The following is a 20,697-nucleotide window of genomic DNA, read 5'->3' as shown; positions in this document are numbered from 1 at the left end:
TCTGCTTTACTTGACATATTTCAATAATCTAAGAATTGGATTTTTTTTTTTTTTTTAAACAATGTTTTTAACAAAATAGATTAAACACGTATTCCCACAAAAAAAAGGCTAAATATACCTATACACTAAGTTACGAATGCATAAAAAACAACTCAGTCAAAAACATACTTTATGTTGGTCTTAACAGGGAGCAGCTGGATTCAGCCATGTTAAATACTGTATGTCATAGTTACTGTTGCCACTCAAATCAATAAAACTAAATGCAAACACTTTCAAAACAAACCATTATACCGCCACTATAATTTAATGAATACCCGAAACAGCAAAATTTGAGTGAAGCTTTTATTCTTATCGAATTACTCAAGTTAATCAATTAATCGTTGGAACACTAAACATGAATTAGCACTGTGTACATTCAATCGTAATTTGGGGGTGTAAAAATGGCAATAAATTATTGTTGTATCACTATTAAGTTAAAGATCTTTATTTCAAAAAGAGGTGTATAATTACAGGAATACAGAACATACAGTAGGATTGCTTTTTCGCAAAAGAATAAGGGTCTTTCTCCTGAATAAAGAGCTAATATTATGAAAATAACTGTCCCACACTCTGTCATCTTGGGAGTTGTGCATGCCGGTGTTGTTTTCATCAACAATTACAAAAACGAAAATATCTTGTCTACGAACAATTCATGACAATGATGTGACGAGCTAAAAATGTGGCTTGGGAGACTAGAAGATAACGAGACGAATGACAGTTTTGTCTGACGAGACGACTACGAGACGTAAATGCGACATAATTTCTGTGATATCTTCATAATGCGTTACATTTTGACATCAGCTTGCATCGTGGCAGTGTTTGCGCGTCTCCCTCTTCACCGCTATTTAGGATGTGTCTCAAGCTAGGCTGCGCTCCATCTTGCTTGCTTGCACGGTACGTTTTCTTATCTTGACAAGAGAGAATATGCAATGTTGTTTTAGCCTTTAAAGGTCTGTGCTGAGTGATCATCAGACGCTAAATGTAATCCTAGCGTTAGCGTAGCATTCACATTAGCATTAGCCTCAGAATGGCGAGCGTCCTCTAACAGTATAACACTGGCCAGTCCAAAGCAGAGCCACTTGGCTTTTCTGGTTAGTAAGTTTAGAGGATATTAAACGCTCAGAGTTTATTTTTTACATACAGTATATGGCTTCTACGTAGGTTTACTGCGAATAATGTACTGCTTTTCCTGCTAAGTGTGTATTATCACAAAGTTGCCATTGTCCTTATAGACGCTCGTCTATCTATTTTCATTCGAAATTGTTGGAAATCTTTATTTTTGGACTAAAAATTTTGAATTTTACAGACGAAAACATTTTGAGTAATCGTCGACTAAAACTAGATGGAATTTGTGAGAGATTTTGTCACTAAAACTAGACGAAAACATTTTGAAATGACTAAAATATGACTAAGACTAATAAGTTTTTTCGTCCAAAAGACTAAGACAAAAATGAAAAGGGCTGCCAAAAACAACACTGATGTGTGCCAACTACTCAGCTACAGAAGATCAGTTGGCCCATGTGCTGTTAAAAGATTAGGAAAGCTCTACTCCATGAGAATTTAAAAGAACATGCTGGCGAAGGAAGTTAGACTGGGCTATTGAGTCAGCAGTCAGCACGCTCAACTACATGGTGACAGTGTGGGTTCTTCTTACCCCAGTTGCAGGGATTAATGCAGGCCAGTTGCGGCTCATGTTGTTATTGGTGGTGGTGAGTGCCGACTACACTATCATTTTGATTTATTCCTGTTATTTGGGGTAGGATTACAATAAAATTTGGTTGGTATACTCCAGGGATGTATGCGCATACAACTATAGTAGTCCAATCGTGTTTCTCTTCTGATCATTTTGCTGTGATCTTGAATGAGTGTCACTATTAGACATCCAATCCATTTCAAGTGGGAGGGTTGGCAGCAAATGAAACAATAGTTAAGTACGGACCTATTGCCGCCTAAAGGTACTTTGGACTCATTTGAATTGGTCAGAATGCTAGCAAATAATAAGAGGACAATAACAAAGTAACAACATAGTGTATGGAACCATCAAGATAAAGGCAAATGACAGACGGGTAAAGTTCATTTGTTGCCGCCCTATTTTATGGTGCAACAAAGAAGAAAGGCAGGTTCAGTAAGCCAAAATTAAGGTCCCTGGGGGTGGTCAGGGACCTTTATCAATATCCTTTTGCGTCCAGTGATGAAGAGAAGCCATGTGTAAAAAGAAGTCAGAGGCAGAGACACACACACAAAAAATGAAAATGAGAGAATTGGGCAACAGTGAGATAGCACTTTTAAATGCTCTAGAGACATGAGCACAAGGAAAAAGGAGTACAATGGTCTTTCAGGACATGTCCTAGTTTGTAACTCCCTCAATACCTTTTTTCAACCCACAAAGGCAGATCAAAGACCCACCTATATCCCAGTTAATAAAGTGCATTTTCTGACACGAGCTACTGAACAGGACAGTTTTTTACGTTACGCTGATTCAAAAAGAATGCGCTGGAAAATGATCATCTCCATCTTTCAACCCGTGCCCACCTTCCTTGTCAACATACTTCCTCTCATTCCCAGCTTGTCTTCATTTTTTTACCTCAGACCCCGACTCACTCCTTCCTGTTTCTTCCAGCAGCTTTGGCAGCAAATTTTCCCCGGGCTCACACCAATTAGCTATCACGCCAGAAAAATTAGCGAACGAGAGCAGGGCTAATGAGAGAGAGGGTAAAAAATAAAAAAGAAAATAGGACAAGTTTCTTTTAATAAACCCAGGGGAGGCAAGCCGTTGGTAGAAGGATTGTTTACCGAACGTAGTGTTTAGTTTGTTGTTCATGAAAAACCAAACGCTTTAATCAAAATAACTGACAAACATCTCAACATTTTCTCACTAGATGATTAGTGATCCAACAAACTTTATTACATCAAAACTAACAATACCTTTTCAAGACACAGGTAGTCCCCTAGTTAAGAAGTACCCGACTTCCGTGATTTTTGACTTTACGAAGCCGGAGTTTCATCCGCCATTTTGTCTCAGTCGTTGTGTATTTGATTATAATGTTGACTTTTGTTTTGTGACGCATGCTTTAATTTTGGTGCAGGAAGCGTAGAGCAGGTAGTACTTCTGCACGTGCATTTGCTCTCACGAAGAAGTCGCGCCGCCAAGTGAGAGACAGAACGGAAACATTACAGCATAGCTCACTGTAGAGCTAGGACTAAAGCCTGAGTCTTGCTCCTGCGTTGCGGTGACGGCGTGGCGACTACGGCGTTAATGAGCTTTCGATAGTTCTGCGGTAAGGGAGCGCGTTGCTCTGTAATTCACCGGTGTGGCGTCGTGTTTACACGGTTTGGAAGGACTCTTGTCAACCTTGTCTAGTTTTCTTCCGGTTACACAGCAACGCCATTGGAGATGGAACGCTTGAATGTGGACCTTCAGCTCATCAACATTGAACAACAAATGTTGATCATACTGTAATGTCCGTAACTAAACGCGGGTCCTTTAAGAGGCGATCAGACAGTGTAGTGGTGACGTAGCGGGAAGCGAGTTTAAAGAACGGGAGAAAGCGAACGTTAGCGGTCGCATGTTGCGGTAGCCCGCTATTACTTTGTTATTTTATTTTATTGTTGCCACAATAAAGTGGGGAAAGCGATCATTGACTTCTCTACTTCTTCCCCCCATCCGGGGCTATTACAATACAAATGTTGAGGCGCAGGCGACTCAGAAGACGGTTGCTGTACAAGCCAGCAAGCTGCGTTGTCCAGCTTTTTGTCTGATTTCTTTGCCGTGTCCTACTTCCCAAACTGCATTGGAAGCCTTGTAATCATAAAAGCACTGAGGCACTCTCAATCAGTGATGATGTATCAAGTATGTGAACTGTCTTGTTGAAAATTGAACATCAAAACAACTCTTTTGACACCAAACCTGTTCTTTATTCTTAATTGACTTGAAGTGTGACATGTAAATAAGTCACAGACTCACAGCAAACATATGTACACAATAAATAATGAAGTGCACCAACCAAAAATACGAGATAAAGTGATGAATCTGGCAGTTTTTGGCCGACTGGGCCATCGCTTCGGGTGGCTATTCGCTTCCGAACACACACATACTTGTCTCAGTGGTTCTTCCGTTTTTTATGCAATCGCTGACCTTACCATTTGGGAATCTTTATAATGTCTTGACGAAACTTGCTCTTCGATGATACTCCCGTCGGCTTGGTCCATTTTTGCGTGTATCAAAACAATGTTTGAAAATGGCGGTGATTTCGCGCTGAACCGGAAACAACAGTCTGAGCGGACCAATCACAGTCCATTCGGCCATGTCACCATGCGCTAATGCCGCACAAGTCAAGATTTTCTTTAAGTGCACGACAGGCTACGGCGGAGGGCCGTAAATCGGGTCTGCCTTGACGGCGCAGGTCTGCCGCAGAAGCATAACTCGGCCTTTAGTTCCACCGTCTAGGCGAGGACAATACAATGACGTAAAATACATGTTGTTGATAGTTATTTTGAGATTTAGAGGAGTAGTTAGGGGTACTTAAAGGGTTAATTCCTTACACGGAAATTTGGGTTACGTCGCCAGCATAGGAACGGAACTCATTCGTAACGCAGGAACTACCGTAATTTCTGAACAAAACAAGCCGCTACTTTTTTCCCCTCATTTTGAATCCTGCAGCGTGTCCAATGATGCGGCCAATTCATCGATTTTTCTAACGGCCGCCAGGGGTGCTCAAGCATAAAATGCAAGCGTGACTATATATGTGTCGAGGAAGACGCTAGTTTGCACTACTACCGGTAATTTAACTTTATGCTTTGTGTATGAATAAAAGTAGAAGACCCTCATCTTTGTGCATGAGTAAAATTAGCAGACCCACATCATGGAAAATGCTAGAAGAAATGGGAGGCTTGGATGACCAGCGGCGAGAGATCGATTACCAAAACTGGCCGCGTGCGAAGCGCAACTTTTGCAAAAGTCTGCCAGTGGATCCTGACAGTGTGGAGCAGTGTGAAAAAAACCCACCATCGCCAACGGGTTTCGAAAAGCCGGTCTGCTGCGTGACAAAGAGGACGGCACAAGCTCAGGAGTGAATTTGCCTCATTATGAGAGACATAGAAAGCGACATCGAAAGAGAGAATGAGAAGGTGCGTGGCGAAGAGCCTATTCATATCCGACACTGAGGGTGAAGAGGTTTCGGTGCACAGGAGGAAGATGGAGATGGGTAACAAAGACTTTTATGTTTCTAATAACCAGCCCAGTTAGTGCTGTACTGATGTGTTGCTGGTATGTAACTGCCGTGTTGCTGGCGGTGTTTGGAAAGAAAAGGTATGTTATTAAAATTTAGAAAACTGTGTATTTCTTTGTAAATATCTCATGTTACTATGTGGGCACAAGTGGCTTATAGACAGGAGAGGCTTATGTATGTACAAAATGTTTTTTCCTTTAAAATGTACTTGGTGAGGCTTGTAATCAGGGGCGCCCAATAGTCCAGAAATTACGGTACTTGCATTTCATTTATTTACGATTTAACTTTAACCTCTCTGGCCCAAAGACAAAAGGATTGTCTATTTCAGTTCACTGTTGCTTTTATAACGTCGGCACCTTTTTGTGTGAGTTGTAAAGTCAGACAGGCCTTGACTGACAGAATTTTATAATGTAGTCGAGTTGTTAAGGACGAAAAATGGGATGGATTAGGTGTCTGGATGATCATGGACCTGTGTTTATGGTCTTTACTCTTTGAATTTCTGCGGAGCATTTAAAAGAACTCATACAGTGTACAAATAATTTCACAGGAATATTCACAAAATAACCCTAGCTAGATTCAGTAGAGTAGTTTCTTGATATCATTTTCATCAGAGACTGTCACACAACAAGCCAGAATCATATAAAGTCATTGCATTAGGCCAAGAAAATTCCTATTTTATTTTTTTCCATTTCGTTATCTCGATCAAAAATCAAGATGTGGCTTCCATTCCAAGCCCAGATGCAAAGATTTAGTGATCTGTGTCAGGGTCATTAAGTCAAGTACTCCCCAAGTGGTACAGTCCAGTTCACCACGGTTCAGATGGGATAAATTCGGTGAACTCTACTCAGGCGTGTTTTCTGACTGCAGGCAGTGTTGGTGGGACAGTGACATCTATGTCGGCTTTGTAAAAGCGGCATTTTTAAAGTGCCTGTGACAGCATAAAAAAATCTTAAATAGGATTATTAGGTGAATTAGAATTATGTTTTGAGACGATTTGACTATATACAACAATTTGGAAAAGCGCAGATAACGAGAAATTAGTCTTTTAATGTGCCGTTTAGCCCCGCCTGTTATCATAGCGCTCTAGCGTCCCCAGCTGGTGTCGGCAGGGTCACGATTTCATCTGATTTAGAATTCAGCCCATTGAGGGGGAATTATTCAGAGCGAGGAAAATGTGACGAAGAGAGCAGCAAAATGTCATTGTTTTAATCTCTACTCCAATATTTTTACAGGATATTCTTTTTTACTAAGTATTTTTCCCCAATTGCTAAATAAATGGTATGGTCATGACAAATACCAGCCTTGTGCTAAATGGAATATATACTATTAAAAAGGCATTTATTCAGTACAACTTAGCAAAATTACTCCATAATGGTCAAAACTGTTGACTTCTTGCACCTCCCGAATGATATTTAATGGCACCGGAGTTAGTCCGGCTTTTGTCATTTCCCTGCCCCGGCTTCGGAGAACATAAACAAACCAGGAGGCGTGACAGCTAGCCGATATGCTAACCCAAACCGAGTGGCGTTTCCAAGTCTTATTCTCGCCTTTTGAAGTGAAAAATCACACGAAACTACCTGTCACACGGCAGCAGGGTTGTCGATTGTCTTCACCGATCAGCAACCCCCCCCCCCCCCCCCCCCCCCCCCCCCGCCGGCGAGCAAGTTGTTCCCCTGCTGCGGGCAGGAGAACTCGTTATCCGGGGAAGCAGTTTGAGAATGACCTCCGGACAAACTGGCCGACGTTGGAGGAGCGCGTAGCCGGGCACACGAGGAGGCAAGAGGGGGCTGGAAGTCTGGACGATATGGAGAACCGCACGAGCATTGCTGAGTACAGCGCTCTCCCTGTGGGTACAAGCCACCGTCGTCCACTGAGTGGCCTTCTTGGTGGACAAGGAGCACTGTCACCCACAAAATGCAAGCCATCACCATTTAAAACGTGTGCCATGATCCCAGTATTTTACATAATACAAAACACGATGTTTATTCACTTCCTCGTAAGTCCAATGGTCCCACAGTTGTCGGACTTGTTTTGGCCATTCTCCACTGTGAACGGGAACATTTTGAAACCCAAAAAGGCTCACACGCCTCTCCCTGGTGCAGCAACAAAACCCTGCAGTACACTTGGCTGGCGTGATGCGAAAAATGAACAAATTAATCCGCAAAATCAGCTGAATCCGCTGTCCATCTGCATGCTATAAAGCAATGCTGTATTGTGAGATGCTGACCCAGGTGACGTCACATTAGCATTCCTCCTCAATCCAGGAAGTCACTCATTTTCATGGCGCGGGATTCAAAAATTTGAATATATAAATCGATCGCTTCCACACACTTCCAAGCAGTCCATTTCATTCAGGAGCATATAATACCGCGTGAAATATGAAATAAACATGCTTCTTGCCGTCATGGGCACTATAAGGCTTGAATGAAAAATGACTTTAATTTAGGGCTGTCAAAATTATCGCGTTAACGGGCGGTAATTAATTTTTTAAATTAATCACATTAAAATATTTGACGCATTTAACGCTCTTGCCCCGCTCAAACACATTAAAATGACAGCACAGTGTAATGTCCACTTGTTACTTGTGTTTTTTGGTGTTTTGTTGCCCTCTGCTGGTGCTTGGGTGTGACTGATTTTATGGGTTTCAGCACCACATAAGCATTGTGTAATTATTGACATCAAAAAGCGAGCTACTCGTTCATTGATTTAAAATTTTACAAATTTTATTAAAACGAAAACATTAAGAGGGGTTTTAATATAAAATTTCTATAACTTGTACTAACATTTATCTTTTAAGAACTACAACTCTTTCTATCCATGGATCGCTTTAACAGAATGTTAATAATGTTAATGCCATCTTGTTGATTTATTGTTATAATAAACAAATACAGTACTTATGTACAGTATGTTGAATGTCCGTCTTGTGTCTTATCTTTCCATTCCAACAATAATTTACAGAAAAATATGGCATATTTTATAGATGGTTTGAATTGCGATGAATTACGATTAATTAATTTTTAAGCTGTAATTAACTTTTAAATTTTAAGCGTTTGACAGCCCTACTAAATTATAAATTAATCTATCGGTTATTTTTTTCAATTAATCGATGAATCTAGAGGAAATGAGACATTCTATTTATTTCTGTTTATTCAAATATGGGACATTATTTTAAATTGACAGTGCAGAAAATCCTCAAATATTATTCTGATTAAGTTACCGTTTGGCCTGTAGCATGTCAAAAAACGGTGCAAGGCAGAGGTGAGGGCGCACACAGGCTAATAATGGTTAGCAAGATAAAAGCCAGCAAATCACTTGCGCTCACAACAGAGAATTTGGCCTTGGCACAAAAACAGAATAAGCAAGTTTTTCAGTGAATTAACAGAAGATATGTCCCCCAAAAATGTGTTCAAGAAGCAGTGATCTAACACACAGTGACGTGCGCTTCACTCCCCTAATTTATATTGCTATTCACTTCTCTATTTTGAAATGTTATAACGGCAAACTGACTAAATCAGTCACTATGAGTAATTGGTCTGAGCAAATCACTACAAATCTTAAACTACTCAACACTTGTGAGTTACAATGCCATATTTCTAATTGGGTTGTAGAACATATCCGGAAAGACAAAATAGTTCACACTGAACTCTGTAATTTAATCTGCGGTGTTTTGTTCTAGTTAAGGGTTGTACTGCTGAGGTGCACCAAAAGGTTCACGACGTCGTCTTTAGTGCTTTGGGCTTCATTTTGCTGCAAGGCTTTGCTCATCGTGTTCTCATTGAATAATTACAGTGTACATCGCAGCCAGGCATGTGGGACAAATTTTTCCAACTGTTATTTTTTTTTTCTATGGAACCCAATCTGTGAGGTCACAACATTTTCCCTACACTTTGCTCGTTTGTTACCATGACAGCACCCAAAATCTTTGCATCAGCACATGAATCTTTATGGAACACGACAACAATGTCACCATTTACGGACTTGCATAATTCAACAGTCGTTGGTCAGTCTGTGCTTATCAGAGCTAATACAATTTCCTGCCAGATTGGCTCCGACCGCTAAAATCTTGAGTGGTTCACACAGGAAACTATTACAAAGCCGATGCATGCATTTGAAAAGCTTCACTTGTTTTACCTTAAGACATACACTCTCCAGATAGAAGCTTTTGTGAGGTTGACGTTATAGCTACAAGATGTTGGCAGAGTCATTCTGGAACGGCTGGAAAAGAAAAGGGCCTTCCCCAAAGTGTTCCTACAAAGTAACTTGGATGTGTGGCATTGTCCAAAAATGTTTTCATAAGCTGAGCCTCATATGAGGGGAAAACTAAGGGTTGCAGCCAAATCCATTATTCACATACTAGACTGGGGTGACCAGATAAAATGAGTTGAACATCAAACTGTCTCTCCTTCAAGTATAATATTACCAAAGCTGCACAAACAACTGCGGACATTGAAATACGTCATTCCAAAGCCAAAGCAAACCTGACCTGGATGACCTGTTATTGTGTCATATCAGCTTGTGATAAGACCTGAGAGAAGTCAACTGAGCGTGCAAATTTAGTGTTTTTGTTTCATACGCGGTTGCTGTGAGCCTGAAGGGAAACCTCAATCAGTCTCCATCTCCGGGATCAATATCCATTAGTGTGGGCGTGCTTGTATATGTGTATATGCGCGTGTGTGCGAGTGTCTCGCTGTGCAAACCTCTTCCTGGGCGAAACGGCCTGAGTCATAAATGTAAGCTCAGATCAAATTTCCATCCCTGAGTTGCCGGCTTACAAACCCACATCGGTGCTCATTCAACTATACTGCACACAACACGCTAGTAAACTGGTGCCTTCCTGCCCCGAAACGTTCATTCATCAACTCTTGTTGATATGGATTTCATCATTTGCGCAACTATGCAATAAAACACTGCATTATCTACTTGTAATTTATGTTCAGAATCAATATTTAAGTCATCTGTACTACAGAGAGCAACTTCTATACTGTGGAACATGATGATGATTGACAACATGTCACAACAAACCTCCCCTCTATGAGTAGAGAAGCCAAGCTATTAATTTCTGTCTGGTGGGGGGGTGTTTTTTTCTTTCTCCTCCAATTGTCGCCGTGAATCAACTTGGATTCTCCTGACATGATGCAACAAGAACGACAGACGAAGGAAACACACGAAAACAGAAAACGTTGGACTGACAAAGAGTAGCGCCATGGGACTGAGGCCGAAGATGTAGCTGTTGGGAGGCTAGAATGGGGCAGAGTGGGGGGGGGGGGGGGGGGGGGGGGGGGTGCCTCTGGCAAGACACTCAAAACTGTGCAAGTCCAAACAAGATTCATTGGATGGAAGAAGAGACTGGGAGTGCAAAAGGAGAACCTCTATGTGACACTCAAGCCTTCCATTTGCTTTGTAGAGGGCGTACAAAATCAAAGGTAGAATAGCTAGAGTCATGTTGAGTTTTGCATCTTAACTCTTTCAGACATTCAAAACAGGTAATCTTATCAGAAACACTTCAGATAAATGCTTGTGGTCCACTTGGAATCGCCATCCTCACTTTCCACACTATGATAATATAATAATGTAGTTAATAAAGGTCAGTTCTGGCGACAGACAGATCCTCAGTGAATGTTGAAGGCTCGGCTGATGAATAGTCACGTATCTAACCTACAAAATTAAAAATAGCACGAGCGCTATTCACGGTAACCACAAAAGGAGCAGTGTGGACAGTTATGTCGAATCAGAGAGCACGTTAACAAGTGATCTGAAGCTATGCGGCAACAGTCAACTAAACAAAGTGTTTGTATTTGAGGGCGCTGCGAACAGGAAGCCATCAGGTAATAAGGATGTAGAACTTCCTTATGTGGCTTATTATCACGCTAGACATGAAACTACAGGGGGGTGATTGTCAGCTTTGTTACTCTTGTTTACACAACCACAGTTGCTTGAAAAATGCTATTGAGTGCTTGGGCCATAATATTTTGTTGTACTACAATAAAATGCATTAAGAGTTCAGAGAGTAGAGCACAGACATGTAATTGCACCTACATGTCAGCTACAGCACAATAGTTAAGAATAGATATGTGCTATAATGCAAAACTCGTCTGCTTATAATGCAGAGGGGCGCACTAGGAATTGATTTGAAGTGCATTTACGCTGCAAAGCTCAAGCAAACATGACATCAGGCGCTGGATGCAGTTCAATGCCTACAGAGAGTGAACTGAGCTGGGGGGTTGACTTGGCATGGATGTGCAAATGTGGCCCACAGGCTTATCCAGAGCCACCATATAATTCCATAATGTGTGCACACTGTATAAATGTATACTGCACAGAAGTGGGGCAGTGAATAACCTATGAGGCTACAAAATTAAACCACTCGTACCTGTGTTCTCATTGAAAAGTACCAAAATCTCATATCAGTCTGCTTCCAATTTACAGTTTATGGCCCATTGTTGTTGTCTTTTACATCACTGCAGGCCTGTCACTCTTATTGTTGTTCCAGTTGCAAAATCTTAGCATTCTTTTTATTGCAAGGCTTTGGTGTCTCTATGAAAAAAATAAACATCTATTCCGGATATCCTGTGGCTCCCCCTCATAGGTGACAGACCGGGGGTATTGTTAATAAACTCTGTTTTTAGCCTTTATGTGCTATACTTAGCCTAGCCTAACACACCCAGGCTGCTGGAGGTCCCACGCCGTGTATTGTTAACTCTCACTCTCGCGTAGTTTTGACAACAACAACAAAATCAGGAACCTATACAACTTGAGGAATTTTGAATTCAAACAATTCACATTATGCCAGTGGTTTAAAAGAGCAGAAGTCTCCCAAGGGACACGCCGGCTTTGTCAACTCACTGGCAAGCTAGCGATGCTACCTTAGCATTTGTTAGCCAAGCAGGCTTGTGTGGCTTATTTAGGATGCTAACCCGCAGCTAAAAAGCTCAGCATTGGAGTTTATTCTCCGTCAACCCATTCCTCTCGTCCCAGCGCCGACAGGGTTTAAACCAAAACCAAGTGTCCAGCGCGCGCACACTCACACACTAAATGGGCGATTTAATATTTATGGCAGATGCTCGATTTTGCTCTTCAATTGTGGTGTTGGAAAGGTGCACTGCACGCGGTTGCTCTACGCTTTCCAACTTTATTTGGATCAAAACTCACATTGCTCACAATGTCTTTTACACGTGTAAATCTTGAAAGTGTGGCCAGAGTAACATCAAAAATGTTAGCTAGTGTCTTTTAGTAGCTCCTCGATAAATGGTGCCACATCTTGGAAAATGATGGGGCTCGGAACATTAGCACTCCGGCTAAAGCCGAGCTACAGTTTGCGTGTGCTTAAGTAGTATGTTGATTATTTCAAAAGGAAGCAAATGTACTAATATATACATCTCCGAATCTAATCTAGAACATAGTCATGTCAGATTACGGTAATAGTATCAGAAACATTCAGATTGAATGCCCCCCTCGGCCCCTAGTTGTTAAATGTCTGGCACCCCCAAAAAGGACAACACAATCCAGAATAAATGTCCATAGTCATCCCCGGTAGAGTTAATCGATATTGGATTTACCTGTCTTGAACGATGAATCCCCGGCGTCCTTCGCAGTCTCTTCCGTTCCTTCCCCGGAGCTCATGGTTGCGACAACTCCGTCCCCCGGAGCTCACTATCTTATTAGATCCCCCCAAAATGGGTAAAAAGATTTGAGAAAATCTCTTCTGCACCAACCAAGGCGTCATGAAAGACACGCGGGCGGTATGGTTGTATTCTAAACGCTAATCTTGCCATCTGCAAGCTTCCATCTTGGGGGTAGCTATTTAAAAAAAAATCAAAAAACAAAAAAAAAAAGATGAACCGGGTGCACCGGGTTCCTCGTCGGGAGTGAAGCCGAGAGAAGAGTCACTCGCACGGACGAAAGGGGCGGGAGGGGCCGCTGGCTGGTGGCTCACTCCGGGGCGCGTGTCAAACTGCAGTGAGAAGGACATTAAAATAATAGAAACAATGGACGATAAAATATACTCAATGCATATAGGGCACTTAAAAACGTAATTTGCAGGAAACTGTTATGAAAGGAGAAAAGGTCAACTGTTTTGATTTGATTTACATTTTGTCTGGACTCTTGCTCGCTCTTCTATCTTCAACTACGGGCTACTGCTGCCCCTTGCAGTATTTCTATGGAACTACAAAACCAATAGATCAACGCCCTATTTTTGAAGTACAAAAAATAGTAATAATAACAACAAAATTACATGGACATGCTGGAATCTTTATTGTTATTATTGTTATTTTAGATACGCGAGCAAACATAGACCTACGACCCGAAGAAGAGAGGAAGAGTTTTATTGCATGTTTTGAATAGGTCCATCAAGTCGGCAAATAAGTGCTTTCATTCAGAGTTAAGGTTACTTTTTTGTGTTGTTCTTAGACTGAGGTTCCCAATTCATTTTTCCCCAAGTCTCAGTTGTAAACTGAGGTCTCCCCTCCACCTGATAATTATCTTGCGCTTCACTAAAAATCCACTAGAGGGAAGGAGGAGATCGCTAATGTATTACCACTAGACGCCTCACCATATATCCTTTATTTCTTGTCTTGCTTAATCGTTATTGCAAGGGCGAAGAGGTTTGCATAGGGACGGTATGGACATACTGTAACTACTAACTTTTCAGGATGCTCAAATGGTCCCCACCAACTTTTAAGACACCTTATTTGGATTAGTCAATGAGTTCAGTTATATATTGTAAGGATAGAATAGGCCCTACCTATATTAAATGAACTATTTTCATAACGCTGACTTACATTTATCCCTTTTTACTTGCTGAATGTGCCAGTCCATTTCCCCCCCTTAAACATGTTTGACTGGCTGATAACTTCACCCCCCCCCCCGCCCCTTTTTCCCACCACACAGACACACATGCACTCACACAACCTCGCCGACAGAAATACAACATGCCGCCTCCTCAACCCCCTTCGAAGAGGAGGGATATTAGAAGTTTTCTTTTTCGGCCAGCACAAGCCACTGTAAGTAATGTAAAAAGGTGTCAATGTTGTGGAGGTGGGGGAAACACCACTAATTTTCCAAATAAAAGTTCGACCTGCAACAGAGTTAGCATAGCATTAATCTGTGTGAACTTAATGAACCTGCAAAACTACTGCGGTTAGGCCAGCCTCCACAAGAAACAACGAAGTCAAGCTAGCTGACCCTCATTTGGATCATTGTTTGCATTATTGGCATTACCGTAGTCCAACGCGGTGGCCCCAGAGTGTAAGTCCCAAGAATGGGTCCACTTCAGAGGGGCACTAACATGAACTGACATGAAAAAAAAAAAAATGAAATTCTGATGTGTGATTTCATTTCACAAGAGTACTTTGGATGCCTAAGATGTAGCTCGGTCCTTGGATATCTCAGATTTTTCTTCATTATTTTTTCCCCCCTCAATTCACTTATATATCACAATGCTTTAGTTTAAGTCAAGGAGTGCTGTTGTGTCCCCCAGAAGTGGACTCATTCTTGGATAGCTCCCTTTTTTTTTTTTTTTTTTTTTAATATTGGGACTTGCACTTCAAAATGTTTCTTTAGTAGTTTTTGAAAACAAAGGTTTGAATCGAACGTTGTATCATGTGAACAAATTAACATTAAACTTAGTATTAGTCGATACAGATTTATTTTGCTTTGCTTTATTTAGGTTCATATTCATGAAAAATGAGGCTCTGACCCCTGTTCAATAATTTGTTTGGCCTTATTAATGTCCCATCCCCAGCAAAGCGTACATGCAGGTTATGCTGTTATATCATCCCATAATGTTGAGACCAAACCTACGCCCTTGCGTTATTGTAATCTATCCAACGAAAGGAAAAAAAAAAAAACTCTATTCATAGACTTCACTATCAGATGATGATGAAGTCTATGCTCAATTCATACCAAACAGAGGCAATTGCTCTAAGACTACAAGGGAAGCTCAGCTTCCCCAAAATGTAAAAAAATAAGTGATCAAATGTATACTGTTGTGTGTACATATCATTGACTAAATATGCGCTACAGAGCGCTCAACTTTTGTTTGGAATTAGCTTATCACTGGTTATGATGCAGCTTGCTTTTCATTCATTTGCGCAGCTTCACAGTCCTGTAAACAGTCTGGAAGCTGTGCTTCTCCAGAGTTGAGAGTACGTTGTTCCACTACAGTGAAATGAGTTAAGTCATTGGCTAAAGGCTGGGTTTATCCCGAACATCGGACACTGTGTGTCTCTTGTGGTCTATGGGCAGTGGGCGGGGCTCGGATGGCCGGAACGCTCTGGTTCTCTGCATGATTTTTGGATGATCTGTCTGAGGCTGAATCCCTTTTTGATTAACACCGAAATGAGCGAATTAGTGATTTTTGTCATATCAATATCCACGGGAGGCGTTTTTCAATTTTCATTCCGTTGTTCTGAGTTGAACCGGTGACTTTCATAAGCATCCTAGCAATACTCGCTTTGTTAAAAATAAATAGCGAAAAATCAAGCTTATTTCTGGTGGGGGTTTTTTCTCTTGTAGCTGCTTGTGTTTGGAGTCTTGACTTCTGTCACTCCAGTTTCTTTCCCTACTGAGCAACGGGTGCCACGAAACCTGCCCCACCGTCACAAAGCACTCACAGGCGGACACAATTTGAACTTCCCCTCATTGAAAGACCAGTATCCGCCACTGAAACCAAAGTAAACTGTGATTAACAAAAAAAGTTTAAAAAGAACACTTGTTCTCACACAAAAATACACACAGTCCCAGGCTTCAACTGGGACCGTGTGCTTTGGTCAGATGAGACCAAGATTGAGCTTTTTGGCAACAAATACTCTAAGTGGGTGTGCCGTGCCACAAAAGATGCGCATGCTGAAAAGCACCTCATACCCACTGTGAAGTATAGGGTGGGTCAGTTATGCTGTTGAGCTGTTTCACTTCCAAAGGCCCTGGGAACCTTGTTAGGGTGCATGGCATCATGAATGCTTTGAAATACCAGGACATTTTAAATCAAAATTTGTTGCCCTCTGCCCGAAAGCTGAAGATGGGTGCTCACTGGGTCTTTCAGCAAGACATTGACCCTAAACATATGGCCAAATCTACACAGAAATGGTTCACCAGACACAAAATCATTATCCTCCCATGGCCATCTCAGTCCCCAGACCTTGTTTTGTTGGCAAAAGGGGGTTGTACAAAGTATTACCTGGGGTGCAAATAATTGTGACACACATTATTTAATGTCAAATAATTTTTTCTTTATGTGGGATTTTTCCCCACTGAATGAATGCACTTGTATTGAAGGTTGGATTTTTCTCTTTTTTTCCATTAAGGTCCCATATTATTTGAATAAAAAAAAAATATTAGAAGGTAAAAAACACATCTTTTTCAGGGGTGCCAATAATTATGGAGGGCACTGTATGTGTCTGTATATATATATATATATATATATATATATATATTTATATATATTTTTTAATATACAGAACTAGTGCTGCAACGACTAATCGATTAACTTGAGTAATTCAATTAGAAAAAAGATTCAAATTAAATTTTGCTGCTTCAAGTATTCGTTTAATTAAAGGGGCGTTGTAATGGTTTGTTTTGAAAGTGTTTGCATTTAGTTTTATTGATTTTTTTTAAGGTGGATAAACTGCTCTCTAGTGGTGACGGTGAATATGACAACTTATTTCACATGGCTGAATCTAGCTGCTCCCTGTTAAGACCAACATAAGTTTTTTTAAGAGCTTTTTTTTTTTTTTTTTTTTTTTTACTGCATTCGTAATTTCGTTTATTGGTATATTTAGCCATTTTTGTGGGAATGTCTGTTTGAAAAATTTGTTAAGATCATTGTAAAAAAAAAGCATTTTACAGCATTTAAGCTAGCGGACTTTTGCTATGTAAGTTAGGAAATTGTGCTTTAGTTGTTTTTAGATCCTCATTTATCTATTTTTTTTATACCGTTTGAGGCTCAGCTCAGGTATTTTAATTTTCTATGTTCCTTATCCGATTACTAGATTGTTCAAAGTAACTAGTTCATCGATTAATTGACCACTAAAACAATCGAGAGCTGCAGCCCTATACAGAACATTGGTAAAGTCGCTATTTTTATAAAATTTTGTGGTTCCCCATAAAAATCCCAATCTTGGTTAATAATCATTCACTGGCATTTCACTATTAGCAGTGTCCTTGTGGTTGGCACCTTTGCCTCAGTCAAATTTCACTGGGTTTGAGTCTAGCTTGATTTTTCTCCAAAACACCCCATCTTCATCACACATTGCAAAAACATGACAAATGAAGACAAAACTATCCATCTGTGGTTGTCAATAAATGCCCTGCCATTCCTAAGCGACCAATCACGGGTGTATCCCACCTCTCGCCCAGATTCAGCTCACTCACCACCGTAATGAGGACAAGCACTCAAGAAAATGGATGGATGATTTAACTGCTCTCCTGTGTGCTGAGTCTCATTTTGTTGTACGACTGAGCTCTTCTTTCTGTGCCAATGATTCTATTGTTTTGGACGTTTTCTTCTTTTCTGCCCCCCTCCCACTGGACTCCATTTGCCGAGACCGAGGCGAGCACCGTTTTTAGTCAGTGACAGACTGGGAGTTTATTTATATCCCCGAGTCGAAGCAATTGGACTTCCTTGTCGCCCATTACTGCAGGCGGCAGCACATATTCCTCACAGTGCTCCCAGGCAGGAACACTCTTGTGATCTCAATTGATTTCATTGTCAGAAGTCAGAAAGGAAGGCCTCTAAGGGACAAGTGTTTGAACATGACAGTCAGTATAGTTCGTCCTATTAGTTTATCCTGCTTTTTATACTGGCGTTTCCTCAAAAAATGTACTATTTTAATTTGCTTCCACTTTCTAAAGTGCTTCTCCTTATTAGCTGACTAAGCGGGAGTCATATCCGTACTGCTCACAATATAATAATGGGAAATAGAAATTATTTTGAACCACATATACATACATTTAGGGACAAATTTGAGTCTTTTCATTCATAGAATTTAAATTTCTTGTTCTATGGAAAGTTTTTGTGGGGTTAAGTTTTGTGATGTGTTTGATACAAAGGCGGAGTTAGACTTTTGGGGCAGGGGGGGGGCACAACGTGTTGATGACCCCGAAATGTAGTGTCAACAATAAAATCAACTCGTAAGAAGATATAAGAATATAGTATATACCGGTAAGAGTTTTGTTTCACATCATTCTTGAGGGGAATTCAAAATCAGTCTGCTTAGGAAAGCTATAGTTTTCACCAAGATTGCTATCCATTGAATATGGTACGCCCACCGGTGTCGTGCCAATGTAGTTACCCCCGTCAAAAATTGTATCCCCTGGGCAGAGCCACTGTGTAGCACTGATTCGCTTGATTTCCGTGTTTTCGTGATGTAGTTATCTACAAGGTTTTAAAACATGGCCCATCCACACACAAAAAAAAACCCAAACATTTTTTTTGCCGTATAACATAACATACGTACTGAATGTAAAAAAAGGCAATGTTATACTGTTTTACTTGTAGGATGACCTTTAACTGTTATTACTGTAATTGAAGTCCTGTATGTAATTACTCCAGTTTGATAAACGTCGATGTCCAAAATATATAACTGTGGTTCTTTTCTGGCTTCAATTAGTTGTTTAAGTCGACATAACTCGTAACTAATGTGTGTGTGTCCACTCCCGCGGCCAGGGCATACAATTTTTGACGGTGGTAACTACAGTGTATCACAAAAGTGAGTACACCCCTCCCATTTCTGCAGATATTTAAGTATATCTTTTTACGGGACAACACTGACAAAATGACACTTTGACACAATGAAAAGTAGTCTGTGTGCATCTTATATAATAGAGTTAATTTATTTTACCCTCAAAATAAAGCCATTAGTATCCAAACCCCTGTCAACAAAAGTAAGTACACCCCTTAGAAACTACGTAATCCCTAAATGTCGAAACTGAGTACTGCTTGTCATTTTCCATCCAAAATGTCATGTGACTCGTTATAGGACAGCTGTCAGCATTGCTTCAGAGATTGAAGAGGTTGGGGGGGGGGCAGCCTGTTAGTGCTCAGACCATACGCCGCACTCTACATCAAATTGGTGTGCATGGCGGTCACCCCAGGAGGAAGCCTCTTCTGAGGACGGTACACAAGAAAGCCCGCAAACAGTTTGCTGAAGATATGTCAGCAAAGCACATGGATTACTGGACCCATGTCCTATGATCTGATGAGACGGGCGGGCTTTCTTGTGTACCGTCTTCAGAAGAGGCTTCCTCATGGGGTGACAGCCATACACACCAATTTGATGTAGAGTGCGGCGTATGGTCTGAGCACTAACAGGCTGACCCCCACCTCTTCAATCTCTGCAGCAATGCTGACAGCACTCCTGTAACGGGTCACATGACATTTGGAGGGAAAATGACAAGCAGTACTCAATTTGGACATTTAGGGATGTACGTAGTTTCTAAGGGGTGTATTCAATTTTGTTGCCAGGGGTTTGGATATTAATGGCTATATTTTGAGTTATTTTGAGGGGAAAATAAATTAACTCTATTATATAAGCTGCTCACAGACTACTTTTTATTGTGTCAAAGTGTCATTTTGTCAGTGTGTCCCAGGAAAAGATATACTGTACTTAAATATCCGCAGCAATGCGAGGGGTGTACTCACTTTTGTGATACACTGTACATTGGCAATACACCAGTGGTGGCTCTGTTGTACAATTAGCGTCTTTAGTGGGGCAAATTGAAATTCCGCTCGCCATTTTGACGGTGGTCTCTGGCATTTCATGATTCACATTTTCACTCCTTGGTTTTTGCTCAGTAGTTTTTGTTGCTTTTAGAATCTTAGGTTTGGAAAAATTACGTATATCCATTTTGCCTCTTCAATCCTCGGGTGCTTTTGGCTAAGCAAAGCAAATGACCGTAAGGTGCTAGTCACATCATCTGTTCGAAAAAGAATTTTGACCCATTATAAAAATATCTTTGTTTGTTCATTTCATTCAGTTTTTGTTGTTTTATTGCTTTTCAACTTTTATAGACAATATTTTACCGGAAAGCTTAATTTTAAAATCATATATAAAGAAAGTCAGTTACATGCAATGACATTTTTTACCCACCGGGGCCCCCCTTAAACTCTGCGCATGGTTTGATATGTACTTGTGTAGGCAATTAGTCTATTTGGGATAATTATTCATGTCACAAAAAAGTAGCTCACGCTGAGTTTCTGGGCCACGCACAAGAACAAACACACATCAGGAAATTCACCACTATTAAAAACATTTTTGTCACATGTATTTGCATGTAGGTTGGCGCCTCTGTGTTATTTATGTTCCTGAAAAATAAAGCCACCTGTGAATCAGTCCCTGCAAGGCACAGTCACGGTGTGTTCTACAGTGCAAACAGACAACGGTGCCAGTGGCGGCAACAAACAAAACGCATTCTCCCATTGTTCACAATCGAA

At 40.8% G+C, this 20,697-nt stretch overlaps 1 protein-coding gene across 5 annotated transcripts in view; it reads right to left on the bottom strand.

The window, feature by feature from the left end:
- The window catches only part of LOC130910209 (triple functional domain protein), a 121,484-nt gene extending 108,246 nt beyond the window's left edge, over nt 1-13,238 (bottom strand). For 2 of the 5 annotated variants that reach the window (XM_057827251.1, XM_057827252.1), the window contains exon 1: nt 12,824-13,238. In XM_057827251.1, the coding sequence (XP_057683234.1) occupies nt 12,824-12,887 (64 nt within the window). In that variant the 5' untranslated portion in view covers nt 12,888-13,238. The remainder of the gene's footprint in view (nt 1-12,823) is intronic. The other 3 variants (XM_057827255.1, XM_057827256.1, XM_057827254.1) reach the window with 2 other exon arrangements.
- Between the last annotated feature and the right edge of the window lie 7,459 nt (nt 13,239-20,697).

This window comes from Corythoichthys intestinalis, chromosome 22 (genome assembly GCF_030265065.1).
Source record: "Corythoichthys intestinalis isolate RoL2023-P3 chromosome 22, ASM3026506v1, whole genome shotgun sequence".
In the NCBI taxonomy this organism is placed as follows: Eukaryota; Metazoa; Chordata; class Actinopteri; order Syngnathiformes; family Syngnathidae; genus Corythoichthys; species Corythoichthys intestinalis.
The sequence above is the reverse complement of the archived record's forward strand: the minus strand, read 5'-3'. Positions and strand labels throughout refer to the sequence as shown.